Source organism: Bos mutus, chromosome 3 (assembly GCF_027580195.1).
Source record: "Bos mutus isolate GX-2022 chromosome 3, NWIPB_WYAK_1.1, whole genome shotgun sequence".
Lineage (NCBI taxonomy): Eukaryota > Metazoa > Chordata > Mammalia > Artiodactyla > Bovidae > Bos > Bos mutus.
The window spans coordinates 65,475,269-65,499,935 of NC_091619.1; the positions used below are offsets into that span (position 1 = coordinate 65,475,269).

The 24,667-nt window shown below is 41.3% G+C and overlaps 1 protein-coding gene across 1 annotated transcript in view; it reads right to left on the bottom strand.

The window, feature by feature from the left end:
• Positions 1-1,483: 1,483 nt before the first annotated feature.
• The window catches only part of ST6GALNAC5 (ST6 N-acetylgalactosaminide alpha-2,6-sialyltransferase 5), a 216,536-nt gene continuing 193,352 nt past the window's right edge, over positions 1,484-24,667 (bottom strand). Inside the window, exons 4-5 of the mRNA XM_005896806.3 lie at positions 22,702-22,809; positions 1,484-6,904 (exon numbers count right to left, since the gene is read on the bottom strand). Of these exons, the coding sequence (XP_005896868.1) occupies positions 6,673-6,904; positions 22,702-22,809 (340 nt within the window). The 3' untranslated portion in view covers positions 1,484-6,672. The remainder of the gene's footprint in view (positions 6,905-22,701; positions 22,810-24,667) is intronic.

The window sequence follows — 24,667 nt, forward strand, 5'->3', positions numbered from 1 at the left end:
TATCTGTTTATTTTGGTCATCGTGAGGATGAAATGCACTTAGAAATGTAAAGCATTTAGAAAAGTGCCCGGTCCATGGCAAGCTGTGTGTCTGCTCCCATCTTCATCACTCTGGGGACTGGATGCCCAAACTGTCCTCGTCTCAGCTTACTTATTTTCACAATGGGATCATCGGATTATTGTGAAATAATAAATATAAGAAAAATGACATTGTGCAAAGGACTCATTAGATAGTAGATGAAATGCAATTATAAAGATTTGACTCAGTGTCATGGACTCAGCGCCTGTATTTGGTTTTGAAATGAAAGAACTAGTCACATGGCAAAGAGCTAAAGATGCTAATCCTTGAGATGATTTATGTAGTGAGCAATGACCTTGTATGTGTAGCTAGCCATGGCATGTACTAGCTCTTTACTAACATCCCTGTTGGAATTCAGTTTGAAATCCTGATATAACATCTCCCTTAATATTTTATTAAATTACATTTTGAAGTTATATTATTTCTGAAAATATGGGTAAGTCTATAATCCTATCCAGTCAGAGAGAAGCACATTTCACAGTTTCACGTAGTGCCTTCCGGCCCTTTTTCTATGTTTAAAAATTGAAATTGAGATCACAATTAAATAACTAGGTGGAAGAGCAGACAATGTAGGAGGGGAACTCCAGAGTGTTCACATGTTCCAAAATGTAATGGTTATGGCTCCTGCAGAGGTCCCAACCAGCAGCTACTCACCTTTGCTGACATTATGCCATTTTGCCCTCTGCAACCAGGTGGTCTTCCGATGCCAGGTGCTGGCCAGGTGGGGTGACTCAGGAGCCTGGGATACTCCACCTGAGGACACCTTTTCTCAAGAGTTCTTTTCCCTCATATTCTGATAGAGATGAAACCATTTTAGATGTGTTTTATAGAAACAAAAGGTTGGGGGGGATATTTTATTTTTAAGATAAATATACGGTTAATTTTTATAGATCTTCGGTAATCATCAGTTGGATTCTCAGCAGCTTAATTAAGCTGTCAAGTTTAAGGCAGGCTGTACTCATCTCATTTAGCCTCCTTTTTGTAGTTGAATCACAGAAGTCAGAGCCCAAAATATTTTTCCCTTTTTTGCGTGTGGTATAGCATTTGTCAATATTAAATTTAATTTGTGCTAAGAGCAGCTCACCAACAGTGAGAAAACAAAGCTTGCTGAACTTCATTTTGTGAGTTCAGAACAGCCAGCATAGCGAACCTAATGAATTCAGCAATATTGTTCTACTGAATCTAGGTCAACTCTGTTGATTAAAAATGTTATAGGTTTAAGGACTGACCCTATAAAAACCCACTTAAAATTTAGCTATTTTACCACCTATTCTGTCTCTTGTACTTCTTACATGGAAGGATATATACCAATTACCGATTCAATGGGCCAACGTTAAGATGTCATCAACAACAGACCTTTATTGAGCGCCTATTGTGTGCAAGGCACTGTGCTATGGGGCTACAGAGACAAAGAAGAAAGAAGTCCCTGCTCTCAAAGAGCTTACAGTCTAATTAGACTAACAGGACACACACATAAAAAGACAAAGGACAATCCAAGGTAGCATATAATATTAGGTCACTGAGTAGAAACAAATAAGATTGCCTCCTATTTTTTTTTTTTTTTTAATTTCTATGGTGGCTCAATACCCTGAATAGGTGGGGATAAGGGAGCTGGAATAAAAGGGTTCGGTTCAGTTCAGTTCAGTTCAGTCGCTCAGTCGTCTCCGACTCTTTGCGGCCCCATGGACTGCACCATGCCAGGCCTCCCTGTCCCTCACCAACTCCTGGAGTTCACTCAGACACTCCTATTCATTTATAAGCTGTGTAGACACTCTCTCATCTTTTCCATTCCAACGTATCTTCTGGCAAGTGCTACAACCTTGGCCATTGGTTCACTTTTACTCCAAAGCCCTTGGTATTGTAATTCTCATTGAGGTGGCCTTTTGATAGGATAGCCACTGTTCTGGCTTTCCTGGGGCCGTCTGGATTTTAGTACAAAACGTCCAAATTTTGAAATTCCTCCCCTTTTCTCCTCCCTTGACCCTGGGGAAACCAGGATGGTACTTCTGAACTACCTGTTCCTGTAGCTCTCCCACCTACTATGGCCATTACCCTAGCAGGACTCACCCCAAATCTGTTCACCAGTTAGGTCTCTAGTTGAAAAATGTATAAGGAAGACCTTAACAAGCTCCTAAAGACTGCTGGTTTAAGAGCACACTGTAGACAAAAGAAGACATCAGGAGAGAATGACAGCAAAGACAGAATGAGGTTTAAGAGAGAAGCAGTGAGGATGCAAGCAAGACACGATTGGGTGAGGAATGAAAAACGTAAGTTTTAACATCACCTCCTAACACGGAGAGTGGGAACACAGGCCCTTCTCTGAGTAGGTCTGTTTAACAACTTGAATCATCACGCCAGTGGAATCCAGGGTATATTTCTGAAATGAGGTCACTCCTACCTAAGTGCAGATATTTGGGCTTATTAAATAAGTTCAGTTCAGTTCAGTAGCTCAGTTGTGTCCGACTCTTTGTGACCCCATGAATCGCAGCATGCCAGGCCTCCCTGTCCATCACCAACTCCCGGAGTTCACTCAGACTCAGGTCCATCGAGTCAGTGATGCCATCCAGCCATCTCATCCTCTGTCATCCCCTTCTCCTTCTGCCCCCAATCCCTCCCAGGATCAGAGTCTTTTCCAATGAGTCAACTCTTTGCATGAGGTGGCCAAAGTACTGGAGTTTCAGCTTTAGCATCATTCCTTCCAAAGAAATCCCAGGGCTGATCTCCTTCAGAATGGACTGGTTGGATCTCCTTGCAGTCCAAGGGACTCTCAAGAGTCTTCTCCAACACCACAGTTCAAAAGCATCAATTCTTTGGCACTCAGCCTTCTTCACAGTCCAACTCTCACATCCATACATGACCACAGGAAAAACGATAGCCTTGACTAGCTGGACCTTTGTTGACAAAGTAATGTCTCTGCTTTTGAATATGCTATCTAGGTTGGACATAACTTTCCTTCCAAGGATAGGTACATATGTGTTTAAATAACCACTCTCATTCCTAATAGAATTTCAACATTTTCCTTCCTTCTAAATACCCTTACCATCTAAATCAATAATTTTAATTTTGAGGTGAGTTTTATTTCAAAATGAGGCTATAGCCTTCCACTTTTCATGTAATTCAAATAAATCAGTAACAGAGAGAACCTAGAAAACAAAGGTAATCTGTCTTGAGTGGTCTTGTTTGGAATCCGATACACATATCCAATAGTAACCTAAGGATTCCAAGGAACCTCATAGAAATTTCTCTTTTAAGTACAGGACTCTGTGTTTTGCTTTCACTTATTTTTTGGAGAGAAGCTCCAAGTCTGCGATCTTAGGATACTGGAAGTTCCTGCATGGCTCTGGTTTTATGTCTGGCCCTTAGGAGCACATCCCAGGGTTAGTGAAGCACAGGGACTTAGTTACCAAACACCCATTAACCATAATGGAAATCACACAGCGAAGGCCCCACGCAGCACACTGAATATTTACCTCCTAATGTTCTTTTAATGTATGTTTTCTTGGGTGAATATTTACTGTAGAATATTAAATGCAAGATTCCTCTTTTTATGGGCCATTTGAAGTGATTGATTTTGTTTGTGCATTCCTGTATCCTTGCCCATAAAGGCTATCTATTGTAATGGCCTCTATTCAAATGTTCTTGTGTTGAAATAACAGACTCCACGGATGGGCCAGCCGTGGCTTTGAGTTGCTTCGGTCTTAAAAGCTAGGAGGAAGCTGATGACAAAGCTGGGGAGAGAGGGAAAAGGTATGTAACATAATGAGTATGACTCAGGCTTCAAATATAATCGGATATTGAAATCACTGAGGTCTGTAAATGTGGTTTGTAGTTTTTTTATATCAGAGCTGATTTTAATGGCATTGCACTGTGTTAAAAATGATAGTCATGAAATGATTTGGCAAGATAGTTCAATTGCTCATAACCAGGCCCAATAGCACAACTTATCAGAATTCTAGGTATTTTCTTTAAATGCTATAATAAAACCACTGACCATTAATGATTTCTTACATATTTACACCATATTTTTTAAAAATATAAATTCACATACATATCCTAGCCACATGTAGATTTAAAATATTTCCCAACAAAGCCAGGAATTTCAGAATTTCTTTGATTTATACTCTTTTGACTATTTGAGAGGGGAAAGTTTCAAAAAAGGTGGAGCTATCATATATTCTTGAAAAACAAAACAAAAACAAAACCCCTAAAACCTAAAGATAACAGACATTTGAGATTATTATTGGATTCAGTAATATAGCTACATTTTTGCATGTCCCGAGTATGCCTTTCCGAATTTTCATAAAAATAAGACTTGTTAAAGAAGTTATTTACATCTGAGTAATATAATCTCTTCAAGTGATAGTAAATGTGGCCTATATTCTTGTGATTTTTAGTAAGTTCATAAAGTATTGTTTGTTCAGAGTCCGTGCTGTAGAAGAGATTGTGCTGGAATAAAATTCCTTTTGTCTCCTTAAAAAATTGAGAAAATTTAAAGAACACATTCCAATATGTCTTGGACAGACATTTCAACTGTATTGACTTTTTACAGCTCAAGTCACACCACAATAATACCAATATTGTTTTTGCTACATGAGTATCTGGACTGTGTTTGCATCTCAATAACAGTACTCCATATAATTAATAGTACTAGTTCAAGAGAATGGAATTTTAGTACTTCATAAGGAAAAGGAAAAGATGGTAATGTGAGAAACCTTCTTTAATCACAAACCAGGTCATGTTTTGTAAAACAGCGTCAGTCTCCATACATAATATTTGCTGGTGCCTTCAAATTTGGCATTAGAGAAATTAATTCCTCCTAAGCCATGAGTAAAGAAAACATTGATATATTTTCTAAAAGGCTATTTTTGAACAATATTACTTGCATAATTGAAATCTTCTATACTAGCTGATCTTGGCTTTGAATAAAATAAGTCCTTTATACTCCTGAAGACCAGGGAACGGCAGTGAATATAAGATTTGCAGTGAGTGAACAGTTCATAGGATAAATGAGTCATGTGATGGAAAAATCTTGGGTTCTCTTCTCACAGATTCACAGAGGTATAGTTCCTTGTTCTTGTAGTCAGAGAACAGCATGAAAGTTCTCCCTCCTGGCTCACTCTTTCACAGGGCATAGTATGAAAGTCCCCACCTCCCCCCCACTGCTGTAATACACACACATTCTTTCTCACTCTTTTGGTGCGAAAAGCACCAGAGAATCAGGGGATGGATTTTTGCCTATGGGGTCCAGGGAGGAGGTATTTTTTCACTACAAGGGGGAGCTAGGTAGTAGGGAGATATAAAGTGAAAGTGTTAGTCCCTCAGTCATGTCTGACTCTTTGTGACCACGTGAACTGTAGCCCACCAGGCTCCTCTGTCCATGGAATTCTTCAGGAAGAATACTGGAGTGGGTTGCCATTCCCTTCTCCAGGGGATCTTCCCAACTCAGGGATTGAACTGGAGTCTCCTGCATTGAAAGCAGACTCTTTACTGTCTGAGCCACCAGGGAAGCCCCTAGGGAGATATAAAAGGCCCCCTAAAATAAGGCTCCTGCGACTGCGGGAGCCCCATCATTCCAAGTATAAAGTCCTTATGTAGATCAATGAGATGCTCATTGAGAGAATTTCAGATCTGCATGAAACTTAAGTGACGTCACTGTACCAGAGGACAGTGACATCACTTTGCAGAAGAGGAAACTAGGGCTTAAATGAAGCGACCTACATTACCCAAGCCAACTGTCTTTCAGTTTCTCTTGTTGGTCTGGTTTTTGTTTGAACAACGCAGTTTTTGGTTTTCAATATTGTCATTTGGAGCATTTCTGCATGTTGGAAAATATCATAGTTGTTCTTGAAGCATGAGGGTTCAAAAAATGCAATGCGACGTTTCCAAGCCATATACTGTTGCTTGCTAACAATGAGCACTGTGAACACGGCAGTTTGTCTCCCAGTTCTGGGCCTTTTCCAATTATCATTCAGGATTAAATAATTAGGAGGGATAAATTACCACATAATCATAATCTATAAAAATACTGGCCTAGCGCACACTAAAAAACTCTCAGTAAATAAATATTGGGCATTTGCTTATGAAAGTGAAGATGTACTCTTCAGAAATCATGTCCATATTTCCAAGGCTACTCTTTATAAATCACACATACAGAGTCCAACAGATAACAAAGGTTATAGTTCAGGTTAGGATACAATTTGATAGAAAAATGACTTTAGAGGTGGTATTTCTACAAAGGGATACATCTAATGTTGAGTTATTTATGTCTCAGTTTCGAAGGCAATACTTAAAAAGTTCCTACACACTTTCTGCCACGGCAGCATCACTGAAATGCGCATTTGGCTCCTAAGGTAACCCCTTTAGAAAGGGACAGCACTCACTAGGATGTATTAATTCTGGAATCTTCCCTTATAGACCAACTGCACTAGTTTGTAGTCATGCCTCAGAGGCATCTATACATGGTACCTCTTGAGGAGGAAGCTATTCCTGCGACCAGTTTTGTTCCTCTTTCATGTCTGGGGTTTCCGGAAGTTCAGTGGCCCAATGTTTGATACAGTGGGGTTCTTAGGATTTCCGTCTGGCCACACACATTCTTCAGAACACAGGTTTATTCTCAGAATGACTATTGGTAAGAGATTCTGGTTTCCAGTCTGGTTGAAAAAAGTGAATATTGAATGTCTGTGCCCAGTTCTTAAAGACTCGTTTCTCTGTGATAAAGCGGTGATGACTGCCCTTCCGTCCTCGCTCATGGGACAGGTACATTGTACATTCATCAGGTCCAAAAGGTTCATAATAGTGATAAGGTACTGAAAGGTGGTTGGGATCCCTGTAGGAGGAAAGTGAAATAACTGATTAAAACAAAAACAAAAATACTTTCACTGATTTAGGTAAGATGTTACCTTTAATAAGCTGATAAGCACAAACTACACTTTCACATTAAATGAATTTCAACAAATGGCTTTTCTGATGCTTAAGCAATATACACATGGAGAGGTTCTGAGGTTGTGCAATAAAGTCAGTGACCATCGTGATCAGTGAGATTAAACATGCAGTAGGACATTCAGGCTTTTAGGTTTAGAAACTACATAGTCCTAAAACCCAACTATAGTTCTGATTTCCACTCTTGCCCCATACAGTCTGTTTAGCACACACAGTAATGATAATATTTATAAAACAAAAACAGATCATTCTGCTTCCTCACCCCCACCCCTCTCCAAACCCTCCAAAGGCTTCCAGCTATACTAAGAGCATGGCCTACAGGGTGTAAGCTAGCTTCACTCCGGAGTCTCTTCTAACCTACTCAGCCTTGTCTGCTATGCTCCTACGTTATTGGCCTCTCTGGTGGTCAACTCTGCCAAGCTGGTCCCTCCCCTGAGGTCATGGCTGTTGAGGGCAGTCACCTGGCTGGTACACACCTTCAGTTAACTCCTTCTCACTGCTGGGGATTGACACAGATGTATCATCCTCAGAGAACCTGTAACCAATGCCTGCCCCCATCTCTCCATCTCACTTGGATTTATTTTCTTTCTTTTTTTTTTTTTTTTTTTTATTTTTATTTTTTTAAAAGTTACCTAATCATATGGTCTAGGTGTGCAACCGGCGCACCTTCTTCGGCAGATGTTGACCGCAAGCCTATTATACAGAGTGAAGTAAGCCAGAAAGAAAAACACCAATACAGTATACTAACACATATATATGGAATTTAGAAAGATGGTAACAATAACCCTGTGTAAGAGACAGCAAAAGAGACACTGATGTATAGATCAGTCTTATGGACTCTGCGGGAGAGGGAGAGGGTGGGGAGATTTGGGAGAATGGCATTGAAACATGTATAATATCATGTATGAAACGAGTCGCCAGTCCAGGTTCGATGCACGATACTGGATGCTTGGGGCTGGTGCACTGGGACAACCCAGAGGGAGGGTATGGGGAGGGAGGAGGGAGGAGGGTTCAGGATGGGGAACACATGTATACCTGTGGTGGATTCATTTCGATATTTGGCAAAACTAATACAATATATTAAAGTTTAAAAAGAAAATAAAATTAAAAAAAAAAGTTACCTAATCAAAAGATTCTTTTTTTAAAATAAATTTATTTATTTTAATTGGAGGCTAATTACTTTACAATATCGTATTGGTTTATCCATAGATCAACATGAATCCACCAGGGTTGTACACGTGTTCCCCATCCTGAACCCCCTCCCACCTCCCTCCCCATACCATCCCTCTGGGTCATCCCAGTTCAACAGCCCCAAGCATCCTGTATCATGCATTCAACCTGGATTGGCGATTCGTTTCACATATGATATTATCCATGTTTCAATACCATTCTCCCAAATCATCCCACCCTCCCATAGAGTCCAAAAGACTGTTCTATACATCTATGTCTCTTTTGCTGTCTCGCATACAGGATTATCATTACCATCCTTCTAAATTCCATATATATGCGTTAGTATACTGTATTGGTGTTTTTCTTTCTGGCTTACTTCACTCTGTATAATAGGCTCCAGTTTCATCCACCTCATTAGAACTGATTCAAATGTATTCTTTTTAATGGCTGAGTAATGCTCCATTGTGTATATGTACCACAGCTTTCTTATCCATTTGTCTGCTGATGGACATCTAGGTTGCTTCCATGTCCTAGCTGTTATAAACAGTGCTATGATGAACAGTGGGGTACATGTGTCTCTTTCAATTCTGGTTTCCTTGGTGTGTATGCCCAGCAGTGGGATTGCTGGATCATAAGGCAGTTCTATTTCCAGTTTTTTAAGGAATCTCCACACTGTTCTCCATAGTGGCTGTATTAGTTTGCATTCCCACCAACAGTGTAAGAGGGTTCCCTTTTCTCCACACCCTCCCCAGAATGTATTGCTTGTAGACTTTTGGATAGCAGCCATTCTGACTGGCGTGAAATGGTACCTCATTGTGGTTTTGATTTGCATTTCTCTGATAATGAGTGATGTTGAGCATCTTTTCGTGTGTTTGTTAGCCATCTGTATGTCTTCTTTGGAGAAATGTCTATTTAGTTCTTTGGCCCATTTTTTGATTGGGTCGTTTATTTTTCTGGAATTGAGCTGTAGGAGTTGCTTGTATATTTTTGAGATTAATTGTTTGTCAGTTGCTTCATTTGCTATTATTTTCTCCCATTCTGAAGGCTGTCTTTTCACCTTGCTAATAGTTTCCTTTGTTGTGCAGAAGCTTTTAATTTTAATTAGGTCCCATTTGTTTATTTTTGCTTTTATTTCCAATATTCTGGGAGGTGGGTCATAGAGGATCCTGCTGTGATGTATGTCGGAGAGTGTTTTGCCTATGTTCTCCTCTAGGAGTTTTATAGTTTCTGGTCTTACGTTTAGATCTTTAATCCATTTTGAGTTTATTTATGTGTATGGTGTTAAGAAGTGTTCTAGTTTCATTCTTTTACAAGTGGTTGACCAGTTTTCCCAGCACCATTTGTTAAAGAGATTGTCTTTTCTCCATTGTATATTCTTGCCTCCTTTGTCAAAGATAAGGTGTCCATAAGTGCGTGGATTTATCTCCAGGCTTTCTATTTTGTTCCATTGATCTATATTTCTGTCTTTGTGCCAGTACCATACTGTCTTGATCATTGTGGCTTTGTAGTAGAGCCTGAAATCAGGCAGGTTGATTCCTCCAGTTCCATTCTTCTTTCTCAAGATTGCTTTGGCTATTCAAGGTTTTTTGTATTTCCATACAAATTGTGAAATTATTTGTTCTAGCTTTGTGAAAAATACCATTGGCAGCTTGATAGGGATTGTATTGAATCTATAGATTGCTTTGGGTAGTATACTCATTTTCACTATATTGATTCTTCCAATCCATGAACACAGTATATTTCTCCATCTATTAATGTCCTCTTTGATTTTTTTCACCAGTGTTTTATAGTTTTCTATATATAGGTCTTTAGTTTCTTTAGGTAGATATATTCCCTAAGTATTTTATTCTTTTCGTTGCAATGGTTTTTAAAAAATATTTATTATTGGCTATGCTGGGTCTTAGCGGGATCTTTAGTTGCACACTAATTCTTAGTTGCAGTATGTGGGATCTAGTTCCCTGACCAGAGATCGAACCCAGGCCTCATGTACTGGGAGCTTGGAGTCTTCCCTGAACCACCAGGAAAGTCCCTGGATTTATTTTCCTTATGGCATTAATTGGTTTCTGAAATTGCTATTGTTGTTTACTTGCTTCTTGTCTATTCACTAGAATAGGCCTTTGTCTTATTCCTAGCAGGTGCTCCATATCCCTATCTTTATATTCCGCCTCAAAGGAGAAATACTGGCTCTTTCTTAAAGGTAATGTGAACAGGATTAACATGAGGGGTGGTTGGTGCCCTGATGTTGGATTATTAAAATATCTCACTCTCTAAGAGCTCTGATCTCTGATCAGTTTCCATTCTAGGCCAGTCCACTCCATCTCTTCTGTGTTGAAGTCTAAATGACAAGAGCAGTCAAGATATCCCAGTAGATTACCCTTCCTACTTTGACTTACACTCACCAAGCAGCCTTGCTGCAGAAACTAAGTTTTTCTTGTCCCTCTTATGGCTTCTCTTAAAAGGCATCCCAGCTTCCTGCAAACCTCCCAGCACTCGGCTCTACTCTAAGTACAGTCACTTGGTTTCCCAGAGATACTCGTCCTGCTAGACACCTATTCGCTTTCTTCAGAGGAGATCAATAGACAAATGGCTTTTAGAGTAGCAACTTTACTGAGGTCAGGGATCGAAGTCTTTTATCAAGAGGGGTGTCGAGTTTGTGGCTCTGACAGCAATAAACCTTTGAGCTTCCTCTCCTCTGAGGTTAAAGTTCTTCCAGGAAGAGAGATTTATTTTTGTCATGCACCATTTAAACATTCCTCATCCTGGGTTGGATGCTATGCTGAGTTAATACTTTGCATCTCTATTATGCTTGTCTCGGAAGTAATTCTGTATTTCATATTAAGACATCAGATCCCACCCTATCTAGTTATTATAGAGTTCACTTGTTTATTTCCCTGGTGGCTCAGACAGTAAAGAAGCTGCCTGCAATGCAGGAGACCTAGGTTTGATCCCTGGGTCAGGAAGATCCCCTGGAGAAGGGAATGGCTACCCACTCCAGTATTCTTGTCTGGAAAATTTCATGAACAGAAGAACTTTGGCAGGCTACAGTCCGTAAGTTGCAAAGAGCTGGACCTGACTCAGTGACTAACACTTTCACTTATTTATTGCCCTAGAAATTAGAATCCCCTTCAAATTTTACTAGAAGTTGTTTTCAACACAGAAAGTGTGTGGTAGGAAAAATTCAAGTTGGAACTGACCAGTATGAAGAAAATAAAAAAGAAATAAAAAGTTGCGAGACACATCTTTCCTAGATTCATATGGCATAATTTGGGGAACCATGCTAAATTCATGTCACCATAGTAGACTTGGTGTTAAGTTTTTACTCCAGCATGCATCAGGTTTTAAATCTGATTCAGCTAAGTTTTGAGCATATTATTGGCATCAGTATGACTAAAGAAACAATCAGGTTTCTAAAAATATCATGAGATTGATTTGGCACCTAGGAATAGAGGGAAATTGGAAATCAGCTAAAGGACACTGTAGGTTCAATTTCCTTATTCAGGAAGACCATCTCCTTGAATGAAAACACATCTGGCTCCCTGCTGATCTCCTCAAGGGAGATTTACATCTTTGGTTATTATGGTTTCAAAGGTGTCCAAATAAGTGGGGGTTGTCTCCACCCTTTAAAACTTTGTCCAAATGGCAGAAAAGTGCTTGATGGGATTAATTATAGAAGGCAGAGCTGAAGCAACTGCAGGAACAATCTTCCTGTAGATTGTCAGCATGCTGTTAGCTGTCATCCACTGTGCCATTCAGAAAGCCCTTCCTTCAGAAAATTTAAGGTTATAATTCCTTGAGTTTTTTTCTCAAGCCTGACTTTCTATAAGCTGCTATAGGTTTTTTCCCCTCCACCTGATCCAAATGACTACAACAATAAGAATCAGCAGAATTTCCACATCAGGAGGCTACTGTTGTAGAAGGGAGGATTCTGGCATCCAAGTTGCTGGTGGGGGCCAGGGGATGTTCAGGGAGTGAAGGTGTGGGGGTGGGAGGGGTATGGTAATTACAGAGCCAGTTTGTTCCCTAAGTGGCTGCAGCCTGTCATCAGCCCCCCAAGGGCTAGTGTGGGAACAAAATCCTGCAGAATAATGCGAAGAAGGAATTTTCTTTTTCTTTATAGAGAAGCCAGGTGGGTAGGATAAAAGAACTAATGTTTAGTGCACAGGAGGAGCTTTAAAGAAATACCACTGCCTGTGCTCCACCTCCACAGAGTCTTGTTTAATTGATTTGGAGAGGGTCCCAGGCACAGGTATTTTAAAAAGTGACTTGGTTTTGTGTATCAAAATAAATAATGGCAATATTGAAGTGTAAGTCCCATAAAGTAAAATAGAATAAATATCTATGAGTCCATGACGATTTCAATAAATTACTGATTAAATAAATAAATGAGGGAGAAGAAAAAGCATTTCCTTGCAGTATAATTCCAACTAATACTCTAGAAAAAAATGAGGGAGTAGAAAATCGCCATTAGAATACTGCAGTAATTACTGCAGGCATGATGCATGAATGAATGGAATATAAAGGGGGGGAAGATGAGAAATAGATTATTTGCATAAACCACCCCCCAGGTATTTAATGACAAAAGGAAAAAATAGTAAATTGACAATGAGTAAACCCAGCAGATGACAGCATACCCAAGTTACCAAGGTTAACATCACCAGTAGTAAGATATTTTGACATCATGTACCTCTTGATATGAGATGCAACTGCTTCTGTGGCATCCTTCTCAGTAATGCATAACCTCAATCTAATAATGAGAAAGTGAAAGTGAAGTCGCTCAGTTGTGTCCGACTCTTTGCGATCCCATGGACTGTAGTCTACCAGGCTTCTCTGTCCATGGGATTTTCCAGGCAATGGAGTGGGTTGCCATTTCCTTCTCCAGGGGATCTTCCTGACCCAGGGATCAAACCCAGGTCTCCTGCATTGCAGGCAGACACTTTACCCTCTGAGCCACAAATCCAAAGCAATGGATATCCTACAGTAATGAGCAGAATTCTTCAAATGTGTTGGAGTCATGAAAGATATGGAAAGACTTAGGACCTGTCACAGACTGGAGGAGACTAAGGAGACATAAGCAAATGCAAAGGGAGCCTGGATTGGGTCCTGGAGGAGACAAAAGACATTAGTAGAAAAAAATGGTGAAATCAGAAAAAAGCCTGCAGTTTAGTTTAGAGTATTGCACCAGCAGTTTAGTTTTGAGAACTGCACCAGAATATTAACTTTAGGGGAGCAGGATGAAGGATATACAGAAACTCCCTTGTACTATTTTTGCAACATTTTCTGTAAGTCTAAAACTTTTTTAAAACAAAAAATTTAAAAAGATAATAATATGGGACTTCCCTGGTGGTCCAGTGGTTGGGAGTCTGCCTTGCAATGCAGGGGCTATGGGTTCTATCCCTGGACGAGGGGCGGAGGGTGAACTGAGATCCAATATGTCATGGAGAAACTGGGCTGTACACTGCAACTACTGAGCCCACGTACAGCAACTAGAGAGCCTGCACGCTGCAGTGAAAGATCTCCTACGACTCAGCAAGGACCTCACGTGCCACAAGTAGGACCCAATGCAACCAAATCATAAATAAATAAATATTTTTTAAAAAAGGTGCTCGTGCTCAGTCGTGTTCGTTTTTTTGCGACCCTATGGACTGTAGCCCGCCAGGCTCCTTTGTCCATGGAATTTTCCAGGTGAGAAAACTGGAATGGGTTGTCATTTCCTCCTGCAGGGCATCTTCACAACCCAGGAATCAAATCAGAATCTCCTGAGTCTCCTGCATTGTCAGGTGGGTTATTTACCACTGAGCCCTCTGGGAAGCCCCTTTTAAAAAGGTAATAATGTTATAAAGTTCTGTAGGAGATCCTAACATGCAGCCAGGTTGAAGATGGCTGATTTAGTTAAGTCCCTGCCAAATCAGAGCTTCAGTTCAGTGTGGTTGCTCAGTCGTGTTCCACTCTTTGCGACCTCATGGACTGCAGCACCCCAGGCTTCCCTGTCCTTCACCAACTTCCAGAGCTTGCTCAAACTCATGTCCATCAAGTTGGTGATGCTATCCAAACATTTCATCCTCTGTCATCTCCTTCTCCTGCTTTCAATCTTTCCCAGCATTAGGGTCTTTTCCAATGAGTCAACTCTTCGCATGAGGTGGCCAAAGTACTGGAGTTTCAGCTTTAGCATCATTCCTTCCAAAGAAATCCCAGGGCTGATCTCCTTCAGAATGGACTGGTTGGATCTCCTTGCAGTCCAAGGGACTCTCAAGAGTCTTCTCCAACACCACAGTTCAAAAGCATCAATTCTTCAGCGCTCAGCTTTCTTCACAGTCCAACTCTCACAAAAAATCATAGGTTTGACTACATGGACCTTTGTTGGCAAAGTAATGTCTCTGCTTTTTAATATGCTGTCTAGGTTTTTCATAGATTTTCTTCCAAGGAGCAAGTGTCTTTTAATTTCATGGCTGCAGTCACCATGCTTATTTTCTAAACTCAATTCTAGCCACTGATATCACTGGAAGCAGGAGTTGGTGATGTGCCATTTTTTTAATCTTCTAAAGCTAAGCTTTGCAATTATGAAAAGCTTATCATTAACAGGTAAGGGTGGATACTTCCATTTATTGGGTCTGACCAGATTGACCCTGATCTCTGGATTTGGCCTGGATTATCTATAAGGCTAAAGATCCCAATGAAAGAATGGTGCTTTTGTCTCTCTTTAGAGCTCTCAGACACTCTCTTCAAACATACTTGTATTCTTGGCATGGTATATAGTACCACATGGCTTAAAGCTCAATATTCAGAAAACTAAGATCATGGCATCTGGTCCCATCACTTCATGGCAAATAGATGGGGAAACAGTGGCTGACTTTATTTTTCTGGGCTCCAAAATCACTGCAGATGGTGATTGCAGCCATGAAATTAAAAGATGCTTACTCCTTGGAAGGAAAGTTATGACCAACCTAGAGTGACTTCATTTCCACTTTTCAATTTCATGCATTGGAGAAGGAAATGGCAACCCATTCCAGTGTTCTTGCCTGGAGAATCCCAGGGATGAGAGAGCCTCGTGGGCTGCTGTCTACGGGTCACACAGAGTTGGACACAACTGAAGCGACTTGGTAGCAGCAGCAGACAGCATATTAAAAAGCAGAGACATTACTTTGTCAACAAAGGTCCAGCTAGTCAAGGCTATGGTTTTTCCAGTAGCCATCTATGGATGTGAGAGTTGGATTGTGAAGAAGGCTGAATGCCGAAGAATTGATGCTTTTGAACTGTGGTGTTGGAGAAGACTCTTGAGAGTCTCTTGGACTGCAAGGAGATCCAACCAGTCCATTCTGAAGGAGACCAGCCCTGGGATTTCTTTGGAAGGAATGATGCTAAAGCTGAAACTCCAGTACTTTGGCCACCTCATGCAAAGAGTTGACTCATTGGAAAAGACTCTGATGCTGGGAGGGATTGGGGGCAGGAGGAGAAGGGGATGACAGAGGATGAGATGGTTGGATGGCATCACCGACTAAATGAACATGGGTTTGGGTGGACTCTGGGAGTTGGTGATGGACAGGGAGGCCTAGTGTGCTGTGTTTCATGGGATCGCAAAGAGTCAGACACAACTGAGCAATTGAACTGAACTGAACTGGCAGGTAGTCAGGAAAACTTTGAGGAATAGAGTTGAATCAACATCTGTCACGTGTCCTGGTGGTTCTGAAACTGGCTTGCTCTGGACACTTTAGAGCATTCAGAAGAAAGTGTTCTCCTAACAGGCCTTCTTACACAGCTACTTCAGGCCTGTGAGGCCCCATGAGACACCTTCATTCTGTTGCCTCCATTTCTTGTCTTACAGCCTCTTTTGGAATAAAACTGCTGCACACCTGAAGTGGTAGAAGCCAGTGGAATAATACTTGTGTTTCTGGGGCACAGGAAACACTGAGAGCCTGTAGCTGTCCACCCTTCATGGATCAAAGGGTACAAGTGAGTCATTTGAACCCTGTATCCACTACCAACCACTCAGGCACCTAAGAAGCATTGCACCCATGGGACAGAGGAAGGTAATGACAACACCCAGTGACCAGTAAGATTTGGTCAAATTATAGCAGAGATAAAAGAAGAAATTATGGAAATGTTAACATCTATGAAAAAATACAACAATCTATTTTAAGTTCACTTCATAAAATGTGAACCACATGAATGCATTATATTCCATACCCATCCTCTGTAAGCATCTACATGATGGACTGTTGCCAAGTAGGAACTTGCCCTGTTATGCTGGCAGCTTTATTAATGTTCACTAGCTAATAACTCTAGCAGAATCAACTCTCTGATATTCACGATACCTTTGAGATGTCCTTCACATTATGGATGAGATATTAATTTAGTTCCATGACAGTGATCACTCTGAGTCATTACTCTGCTAATTAATACTCAAGAAATGATGGGTAACAGAGAGTTGTAAACTTGGTAATGTGTTAAGTATGATCAGAAATAAGATTACTAGGTAGAATTTAAATGCTTGGCTCATTATTATCACAAATAATTTACAATGGAAAATGGGATTAAAAATACTTACCATAACTTAGTTTGGAAAGCAATGATAACAGATCTTTTTCATTGCAATTTATAGTCCATCTAGAGAGAATGGATTTGCCTTCCTATATGGATATGGCATGATTTAAAGGTCCATGTCCACATAATAATATATTTTGAGGCTGTCTCTGGTGAGACATGACATTAATTTTCTCCAGCTTTCTGAACACTGATGAGCCTGCAGTTGGAGTGATGGAGGCAGAATAGACTGATGCCTCATGCCTGAACCTCTCTCTGAGGACCAGTGCTGGCCTTGGCTGAGAATGATACAGGTGGCTACCAGTGACTTCTTCAGATCCTTGAAATCTGAATTTGCCACTGGTTAATTATACTCTTCACTCACCTGGCACTTTTGATCTTGGAATAAATATGCAATTAGTCTCCTAAACATTGCCAGGGAAAGGAAGGTTTTTATTTATTCACCGAGTTAATCAATACTGAATACACACTACGTGCCAGAAAAAGTGGCAAGAACTGGAGATACAAACGTGGCTTGAGATAGGACCCCTTCCCTTGAGGAGATCACGGGCTGATGAAGAAGATGAATGTGTCACCCAGTGAGGTGAGCAGAGGACGAGGTGGCAGAGGCCCCAGGAGGGGCCTAGGTGAGGTCTGACCCAGACAGGAAGTCAGGGAAAGCTTGGAGGAAGAGGATCTCTGAAGCACTGGAGTGAGATGTTAAGAGTTTTGCCTTTTGAGTCCTGGAGACCTGAATTCAAATCACAGCTCCATCACTTTCCTGCCCCACAACTTTGGCAGCTGTTTCATGTCCTCAAGCTTCATATGTAAAATGGCAATAATAATAACGTTTACCTCCTGGGATTATCATCAAGGTTCAATGAAATGGCACATGTATTCACAGTAAGCATAGGGCCAGCACTTGCTATATGTAGAAAAATATCAGCCATTAATACTACAGTGAAAAACTAGTAGCAATTAGCAAGATTAAGAATGAGGGGATGGACATTCCAAGATGAGGGCAAAGGGACAGGTGTGCACAGGGTGAGCTCCTTCTTAAGTTTCTCATTGTGGCTAAAATAAGTCTGTGAATAGAGATGTGTGTGTGTGTGCTTATTTGCTCAGTTGTGTCCTCTTTGCGACCCTGTGGATGTGCTGTAGCTTACTAGGCTTCTCTGTCCACGGGAGTTTTCAGGCAAGAATACTGGAATGGGGTGCCATTTCCTCCTCTGGGCAATCTTCCCAACCCAGAGATAGAACCCAAGTCTCCTCCATTGCAGACAGGTTCTTTACCCACTGAGCCTTCATTGAAGAAGCCAGGAGACGAGACTAAAGTGGCTGCAGAGGGTAGGTCCTGAGGGCTCGTGTGCTAAGCTAGGGAGTGTGAACACTGTTCTAAAAACTGTGGGGACCTACTGAGGGGTTTCAGTGACAGAGTCAGATATGATGGTTATCTAGAGGAAAGAGAAAGACCAGAGTCAGAGAGAGCAGTCAGAAGGCTACGGTGGCACCAAACTAAGGAGGAAACGGTTGCACACCAGTCACATGACTTTTAGTCAGTGTTAGATACTTCCAGGTTTTGAATAACACATCCTTCATCTGCCAATATGGTCATTTACACATTCACTGTCTCCATTTGTGGTTTTAAATATGAACATAGGGTTTTTTATTCTCCCCAAGGAGTCCATGCGCCTGAAATACTAGAAGTGGCTACTAGAAGTTTTCTGGCCAATAAATGGCAATCGGTCCGTGGGGAGGGCCCGGCTGCTGGAAAGGGGAGGCATTATGGGGGTGTTCAGTTATATCCAACTCTTTACGACTCCATGGACATATCCCACCAGGTTTCTCTGTCTTTGGGATTTACTTCCTCTGGAAGTAAGTCAGGCCCCTCTGGGTGGGAGGGGTGAGAAGGCCAGACCTGCAGGAGAACTGGAAGAAAATGACAGCTCTAGGCCTGTAGGGGATAATCTACCCACACTTCTTACAAGTCAGGCACTTGTGGGTTTCCTTAGCTGTCTGCTCCGTAGGATATAATTTAGTCCTCTACTCCCTGTCCTACCCCACCCCGTCCCTATATGTCCCAGCATACCAGCATACAGCAAGCGACATTGATTCCCTTTGGGTCACTGCCATGCTAAGCTGATGGAAATGACTGCAGAATTAGTCCAGTCTTTGGTCTTTCTGTGCCTCAGTTTCCTTGTCAATGAGAAAGTGATGATCAGATTCTCTTTAGAAGTGTGTGAGGGCCTTCCCTGGTGGCTAATTGGTAAAGAAGCCCCTGCAACACAAGAGACCTGGGTTCGATCCCTGGGTCTGGAGATCCCCTGGAGAAGGAAATGGCAACCCACTCCAGTATTCTTGCTTGGAAAATCCCATGGACAGAGGAGCCTGGCTGGCTACAGTCCATGGGGTCATAAAGAGTCAGGCACAACTGAACATGCTCACAATGCCTTCTCTTTCCAGAAGCCAGGTCCTTCCCACTGACCGATTAGCACTCACGGGACAGATTCTTGAAATGTACTCATGGGTATCCACAAGTGCAGAGGAGTGAATCCTTTCACTTGGTAAATTTATCCATGCTTAGCATACACCAGGGCTGTGCCATGCCTTTCTCATTTATTATCTCATGGGATTATCACATAAACCCTGGAGGTAAGTACAACTGCTGTCATCATGCAGACATAGAAACTAAGGCTTGAGGTAGAAAGTCAAAGTAACGTGCCCAAAGTAACGAAGGCTCAGTGAGGTTCAATAACTTTCTCAAGGTCACACAGCTTCTGAGAGGCAGAAATGGCTTACATTAACCCATTAAACACCCTTTTACTACAGCATGAGAGACAATGGATAGGGCCATTATCCACTCAGTATGGATGAAGCATCTGCTATAGGCCAGGATGGTACCTATCTACTGTACTGTGTACCACGGCTCCAACAGTGAGCCCAACACACAAAAGTCTCTCCCTCCAGGCGTTTATATTCTGGTGGGCTCAACCAGCATAGGCCTGCTATCTCACCTTCCTGTGATATTTTACTTTTGTAAGTCCTAGAACTCATGATACATGTACTCTGCTGGCCTTAGAGTTCTTAGCTTCTTTCAAAATCAGGACAAAACGGGGAATGGTCAGGCCAGTAGCAGGATTAACTTATAAGTTGTGTTTTCATTCTTTGGTGGCAGATGTTGTTTGCAAGAGACATTGAACTACAAGTGGCTCTGCTGTGTTAGATTTCCTGGCAAATGAGGCTTATTGTAAGCCTCTAGAAAGCAAGAGCTGTGGCCTATTCTTTGAACACCCTCAAAATTCCTGGTAACTTTCTGGGAAACTCTTGAGTCCTTAAGATAATATTAGTAATTATTAATAGTTTATATCTCTTACAGTATAATGTATTAATAACATAAATGATATTAATAGTCTTCCCTGTGTTAGGCACTGTGTCAAACATTCTACATCCATGATCTCATTTAATCCTCACCATGACCCATTCACTTTTTATTACTGTTTTCTCATCCCCATCTTGCAGATGAGCCTCCACCATTTGGGACCTGGGTGCCTGGTGGTTCAACCCATGTGTCCAGGGCATGAAGAGGAAAGGAACTTGGGATTAGTCTGTGCTGCTCCGGGTTTTTCCCTTCTTTTCCTTTCTAAACAGGCATTGGGACTGAAGAGGATGCTATCTCCAGCCTAACCTTCTGCATCAGAAGACACCCAGCAGACCTCTCCACTTTCCCCAGAAGGACGCTTGGGGTAGGGATCCTTCTGAAGAATTTTTGCCAAAAGCATCTTGTGACAATACCTATGGAACCTCTGGGATGGTGACTGAGGGACAGAAATTCTGAGCGGGTGGAAATTCCATCCGGTGCCAAGGCAGGAATCTATTACAAGGAAATCTGGACTTCCTTGCTAGTGTTTTTCCAGAAATTGCTCCCATCCCACAAGCACTAAGTTGTGATGAACTTACTCTGAGTAAGAGAAATGACAGGTTAACTTGCCATTCATTTGTTTTCCATAATAAATGGAATATTTCCTTGAACACTTTGAGTCATTAACATTTCAATTTATTCATACTCTTTCTCTCTGGCATCTTAATGGCAATATTACATAATTATATCTGTCGTCTAACCATCAGCTTTGATGGCTCTTGGCATGCCCAAAGGGGCTGCTGCCACTGCCTTTGCTGGCCTGTTGGTTTGAGGAGGCAGATTGTTTTTTTAACACCGTCCAACCTACCTTTTTGCATGGAGGTTGTTAAAGGGGGAAACAAAGCCAGTGCATGAAGTGATGAGGAACAGCATGAGGGTCCACGCTCACTCTGGTCATGTACTAGGCACTGTTCCAAGCACTTATGTGTATTCGCTTTTTTAATTCACCCACCACCCTATGTGAATGCATGTGTGCTAAGTCTCTTCAGTCGTGTCTGACTCTTTGCAACCCTATGGATTGTAGCCCACCAGGCTCCTCTGTCCAGTATTCCTGCCCACTCTAGTATTCTTGTCTGGGATTCTTCAGGCAAGAATACTGGAGTGGGTTGCCATACCCTCCTCCAGGAGATCTTCCCAACAAACCTAAGAGGCAGCATCTGTTACTATCATCACATCCACTTCTAATGGCAACGAAGCTAAGATCCAGAGAGATTGAGTGACCTGCTTGAGGTCACATTAGTAAGTGGCGGGGCTGGGCTTTGAACCTGTGCCATCTGGGTACAGACTCCACATCCTTCCTTACTACATTATGTCTTCCCTGGGGATTCATGAGTCCAAGAAGACTTCACAATCTTGTCCTACCCATGCCTTTCCTTCTCTGTGACCTGACTGTTACACATACACTAGTACTGCTGCTGTGTTGTCTTTGGGTTAAAAAGGATAGGAGAGAAGTGGCAAAGTGGTAACGGCATGATGTCTACTTCATCATGTGTCATCATCCTTGCATCTGACCTCCAATTGTAGATTTATCTAAAGATCCATGGCCTTTGAGAAGCTGTTAGGTTTAAAATACATGAAGGTATGCATGCATGCCTGCTCAGTTGCTAGGTCATGTCTGATCTGTGACCCTGGACTGTAACCTGCCAGGTTCCTCTGTCCACGGGATTATCCAGGCAACAGTACCAGAGCGGGTTGCTCGTTCCTCCTCCAGGGGATCTTCCCGACCCAGGGATAGAACCTGTGTCTCCTGCATTGCATATTCTTTACCACTGAGCCACCAGCACCACATGAAGATATAAGCAAGTATAAATTTTAATGAACAAGTTGAGAATGCCCTCTTTTACCATTTGAAGATCAGAACTGAGTCCATGTGCAGGTCAGCAGGCATGCCTGAGAACTAGGAAACTTTCTGAATTTATTGGCACCACTCCTCTAGATTACAGGTGAATTTTCAATCAGGCTTCCACAAATCAGGCCCCGAATGTCTCTCAGTGCATCTCTGACTACATACCAAACTCTGTCTGGGCACATGCCAGGAGGTAACTTAAGGTAGCAACAGAGATGTATGGTTGTTTCCTTCAAAGCGATACATCAAAATAATTATGTCTGTGCTTTTGGTCCTAGAAGCACAAACTGAGGCTGCTGATGTGGAAAGGGAAAGAGACTCAAAGGAATATTTTAATTTTAGAAAACAGGCCTTACCATCAAAGAAATTGTTCTCTTTAATTCATTAAAAATTACCACATTCCTTTCAAATGAGAATAAAACTAATATTTCTTAACGCCGTTCATCGTTAATATTATGCCAATTATTGCATTACTTTTGGTTGACAAATATTCACAGGATAAATGAAGCCCACAAGATGGATTAATTCTACAGCAGCACAAACAAAAAACTTTCAATATTTTATATCACATAATTAAATGCTGTTTGTTGTTTCTAGAACCAGGACTTGGGACATGTTAATTAATTGCTTCAAGAAGACAGTAAGACATGTCTCGTGGTTGATATTTGGAATCAGATAGTTATAAACACTGCATAACACTGATGATGAATTACGTGTGCAGAATAAATCTTACCTGCAGAAGTCTGGGGGCACCATGCCATAAACATTGATCCTGTCACAGAGTTCCAGGGCTATTGTCATTGTGAACCAGCCAGTGCTGAGCCAAGTGTTGGAGATCTTCCTGGAAGGAACAATAGTTTAGTCTGCAAGCTGGTAAAGTAATCATTACACCCCTTCCATCTTAAATCTTATCTGGAACAAGGATGACTATATACACACACACTCTCTCTCTCTCCATTTGATAAACAGCCAGAACTTTACTAGATAGCAATATGTTACCAATACCACCATATTCCATGATACAATGGTAAATGATGTCAATGTTCCATTATGGTGGGTTCTTAAGGGACTTCTACATAGCCAAAGATCATGATCAATGTTTATGTGCAAGTTATTACCAATTTCTTTTTAAAAAAATATTTATTTATCTATTTATTTGGCTGCATTAGATCTTACTTGTGGCACGAGGGCTTGGTTGCCCCATGGCTTGTGGGGTCTTTATTTCACAACCAGGGATAGGACCCATGACTCCTGTATTGGAAGGTGGTTTTTAACCACTGGACCACCTGGGAAGCCCCACCACTCAATTTCTTGTAAGACAACAATCCTCATGTGTCAAATCTTTTTTAACTAGAATACTTGACTATTATAATAGTCAAGAATAATAAATATTCTTTTTTCTCCAAGCAGGGTGGATAATGAAGAGCTTATTAAAATGAATAAATACAGTTGTCTTTATCTGCTGCTGCGTCGCTTTAGTCATGTCCGACTCTGTGTGACCCCATAGATGGCAGCCAACCAGGCTTCCCGTCCCTGGGATTCTCCAGGCAAGAACACTGGAGTGGGTTGCCATTTCCTTCTCCAATGCATGAAAGTGAAAAGTGAAAGTGAAGTCGCTCAGTCATGTACGACTCTAGCGACCCCATGGACTGCAGCCCACCAGGCTCCTACGTCCATGGGATTTTCTAGGCAAAAGTACTGGAGTGGGGTGCCATTGCCTTTTCCGTGTCTTTATCTACCAGTTGATTGATTGATCAATCAAATGGTTGTAAGGTAGAAGCTTGCCTTTAACTAGACTAACTGACACCTAAATCTTGACTGAATGTCTTTCCTTAAAAGAAGTCCATTCATTTAGGAAGGGACTAATGATCAGAGGAAGAGGACACAGGAACACTTATGTTTAATTTAGTATTTGCTTTATTTTCCATCAAAAGAGTCAGAGCCCTATGAAAATTTTTATTAGAAGAACCAAAAATTGACAGAATATAAGGATTGCATTGGTGGGTTTCAACATTAATTCATTTACCCATTCAAACATCTGTGTTGAGCTCTAACCACATGCTGAGTCCGAGGGTAGCTGTGGAGACATACCATCAAGGTCTCAGTTGACCTGTGAGGATGACTTGGTCCACCATGCTATGCTGCTGTGGATATTAATTTCAATTCTTTGGGGATTGCTGTTTTTATTTTTTTCCCCAGTGCTTATGGTAGGCCTCATTAGCCAGTTTCAAAACCTTATCCTCAAGGTCAGACTGCCTGATTTTGCCCAGCCATAGCACCATCTGTGATATGAATAATGGAGTTGCAGTAAAGTTTTTCTACTGGCACTGCATAGTACCCCTCTTTAAGGAGGAAGAGTTTTTGTTAAGCAGTTTGCATTATTTCCATTTCACATAAGGAATAACAATCAAAAAAGGTGTTTTAAGAAGTCTTTTGTTTTATCACATACCTGACAGGAATGGATAATTTAGTCATTCCTGAGCTTATGGCTTCAACTTTCTAGTTCTTAATCTCTTTACTCATTTTTATTTTCCACTCCACTGTATCCTGATCCAGTAATATCCCAGGAAGTCCATTTAAAAGATTCTCAAGATGGATATAACACAGATTTGTATCTTACTAGTTTCTATCATTCACCAGCTGAATGACCTGAGGCAGGTTACTACTATTCTTTGAGCCTTGATTTCTTATCCAGAAAG